The following is a 1672-nucleotide window of genomic DNA, read 5'->3' on the forward strand; positions in this document are numbered from 1 at the left end:
CTCGGTGGCAAAGCCAGATGAGAGGCCTGATCTCCCCAGGTCGCTGCCCTCATGGCGGCTCCCCTCGCCCACACACATGCCACGTGACCCCAGATGTGCCCCAGATGAAGGCAGAGGAGACCGCCCACACCTAGCAACCGAGGATGCGCGGGCCAGCTCCCTGCTGGCCTGCACCGTCTGAGCTCCGTCTTTGGGTCTTTCACAGATGAAGAAATTGAGATGACACGAATGGCTGTCCAGTTTGAGCTGGAGGACCTCAGTATGCGGCCTGACCCGGAACCACTTCTCACGGAGATGATCCACGAGGTAAAACAAGACCGGGTGGCCCTGACACCAGAGCGGCGGGAGGGGTGGCCTGCCCGCCTGGCGCCCTCGCGGGCTGCGCGCTGGCGGGATGCGCCTTCTCTGAATCCGCTCTTCGCGCACGTTCTTTGTTGCCCGGTTCTCATGGCAACAACATGCCTCCCGCTCTTCCGGAGCGAGCCTCTCACAGGTGCGAGGATGTCCGTTCCGGAGAGGCAGCTGTCACTGTTCAGTAAACGCGGAGTTGCCACTGCTGCACCGTAGCTACGCGGGGCAGCCGGCGGGCTTCCCCGAGCACAGCTGGGGGTGACGGCAGGCCTGCTCCTTGAGGAAAGCCAGCTGTGCCCTCTGTCACTTGTGTTTCTCCCGCTTCCTTCATCAGGCCGCTTACAGGGAGAACACGGTTGGCTTCCGCCGTTTCTGCCCCTCGGAAAACATAGCGAAGATTGACCGGGAGGTGCTTCACGCCTACCTGAGAAACTACTACACCCCGGACCGCATGGTGCTGGCAGGGGTCGGGGTCGAGCACGACCACCTCGTGGAATGCGCCAGAAAGTACCTCCTGGGCAGCCAGCCGGCCTGGGGAAGCGAGACTGCTGTGGACGTGGATCGGTCGGTAGCACAGTACACCGGGGGCATCGTCAAGGTAAAGCGAGCTGGGAAAGGCCCGCCACCTCAGTGGTAGGCGCTTTCTGTGGCTTCCCGTGTCTGTCTCAAAGGTGCTAGGGTGACCTGTGTGGTCGTGGCTTTATTTCAGTGCACGTCCTGGCCTCAGAGCATGCACGTGTCACCCGCTGAGCCGAGGGCCTGTTAGGGCCCTTCTGTGTGTGCGGGGTTTCGTAGAGCGTCTGCGAGGCCTGTTTCTCCCTCATTACAGCTGGAGAGAGACATGTCCAACGTCAGCCTGGGCCCTACCGCCTTCCCTGAGCTCACACACATCATGATCGGGCTGGAGAGCTGCTCCTTCCTGGTAAGTCCTCGCCAGGCGCGCGCACCCCAGGCCGGGCGCGTGCCCTCGGCTGATCTCTGCCCCACCTCCCTGCAGGAGGCAGACTTTATCCCCTTCGCCGTGCTGAACATGATGATGGGCGGCGGTGGCTCCTTCTCGGCCGGCGGGCCTGGCAAGGGCATGTTCACCAGGCTCTACCTCAACGTGCTGAACAGGTGTGTGGCATGCAGCCCCAGGGCCACCGCCCAGCGGAGGGCGCGTCACACCGTGATGGCACATTCCAGTGTCCCTTTCTCTGTGTCCCCACAGGCACCACTGGATGTACAACGCAACTGCCTACCACCACAGCTACGAGGACACGGGCCTGCTGTGCATCCACGCCAGCGCCGACCCCCGACAGGTGAGCGCATTGCGGTCGGG

At 63.1% G+C, this 1672-nt stretch overlaps 1 protein-coding gene across 1 annotated transcript; it reads left to right on the forward strand.

The window, feature by feature from the left end:
- Window positions 1-110: 110 nt before the first annotated feature.
- Window positions 111-1666, forward strand: LOC105310872 (mitochondrial-processing peptidase subunit alpha-like; the record flags this gene model as incomplete). Its single annotated transcript, XM_023526879.1, has 5 exons — window positions 111-306; window positions 686-949; window positions 1181-1273; window positions 1349-1467; window positions 1562-1666. Coding segments are annotated over 5 exons (777 nt in total), but the record flags the coding sequence as incomplete, so codon positions are not given.
- Between the last annotated feature and the right edge of the window lie 6 nt (window positions 1667-1672).

Source organism: Pteropus vampyrus, unplaced genomic scaffold, assembly GCF_000151845.1.
Source record: "Pteropus vampyrus isolate Shadow unplaced genomic scaffold, Pvam_2.0 Scaffold14453, whole genome shotgun sequence".
NCBI lineage: Eukaryota > Metazoa > Chordata > Mammalia > Chiroptera > Pteropodidae > Pteropus > Pteropus vampyrus.